Below are 763 nucleotides of genomic sequence, written 5' to 3'. Positions count from 1 at the left end.
CTTCGATTTTGTTTAGTATGAGGCGAGCGACTTTGACGAAGACCTCCTCCACGCCCTCACCCGTAAATGCACTCGTCTCCAGAAACAAGATATCTACACAAGACAGAGATACACAGAATAAGAAAGAAAGAAAGAAAAGAAAGAAAGAAAGAGAGAGAGAGTGGCCTTGATTAACAGATAAGGAGAAACGTTTGGGAGAGAATGAGAGAGGTGAGGAAAGATATTCGAAAGCACGTCATCTTCTTCTTCTTCTACTTACGAAAAAGAAGAGACGGGCAGAAGGAGGAAAGACAAAGAAAAAGCGACAACGGAGAGAAGACAAACTCTTCTCCTTTTGTCTTCTATAGAAGAATAGTGGAGAAGAAGACGCGGGAGAGACTTCTTGATGTATAGAAGCCAGGTATAAGTAATGCGTTTCACGTAAATGATCATTTTCACAGGGCCTAAGCTGGGATCGTGAAGAAACGAAGAGAAAAAGCAAGAAGTATACAGGTGTACGCACACCTATACACACATACAGGAAGACGTATGTATAGATACACTCCCGAAACCTATGAAGATGTCTATGTTATGTCTGTGTATATGAATAAGTATTGGTAGATCAAAAAGCCCATGCATGCAGTGGCATTGAACGTTACCATTCTCCTGCGCAAAGCGTGAAGCCTCGAGGTATGTGACGGCCCTCTTATCTCTCAAGTCCACCTTATTGCCTAAGGAATAGAGGAGACAGCAGACACACAGAAATAAGGCGAATGAAGAGCAA

General features: G+C 42.5%; 1 protein-coding gene across 1 annotated transcript; it reads right to left on the bottom strand.

Annotated features, from left to right (window-relative positions):
- On the bottom strand, positions 1–709 carry CSUI_004235 (ras family protein; the record flags this gene model as incomplete). Its single annotated transcript, XM_068064428.1, has 2 exons — positions 1–93; positions 639–709. Coding segments are annotated over 2 exons (163 nt in total), but the record flags the coding sequence as incomplete, so codon positions are not given.
- Positions 710–763: the final 54 nt, after the last annotated feature.

Source organism: Cystoisospora suis (assembly GCF_002600585.1).
Source record: "Cystoisospora suis strain Wien I chromosome Unknown contig_1944, whole genome shotgun sequence".
NCBI classification, from domain to species: Eukaryota; Apicomplexa; class Conoidasida; order Eucoccidiorida; family Sarcocystidae; genus Cystoisospora; species Cystoisospora suis.
Note: the sequence above shows the minus strand (reverse complement) of the source record. Positions and strands in the feature narration are given on the sequence as shown.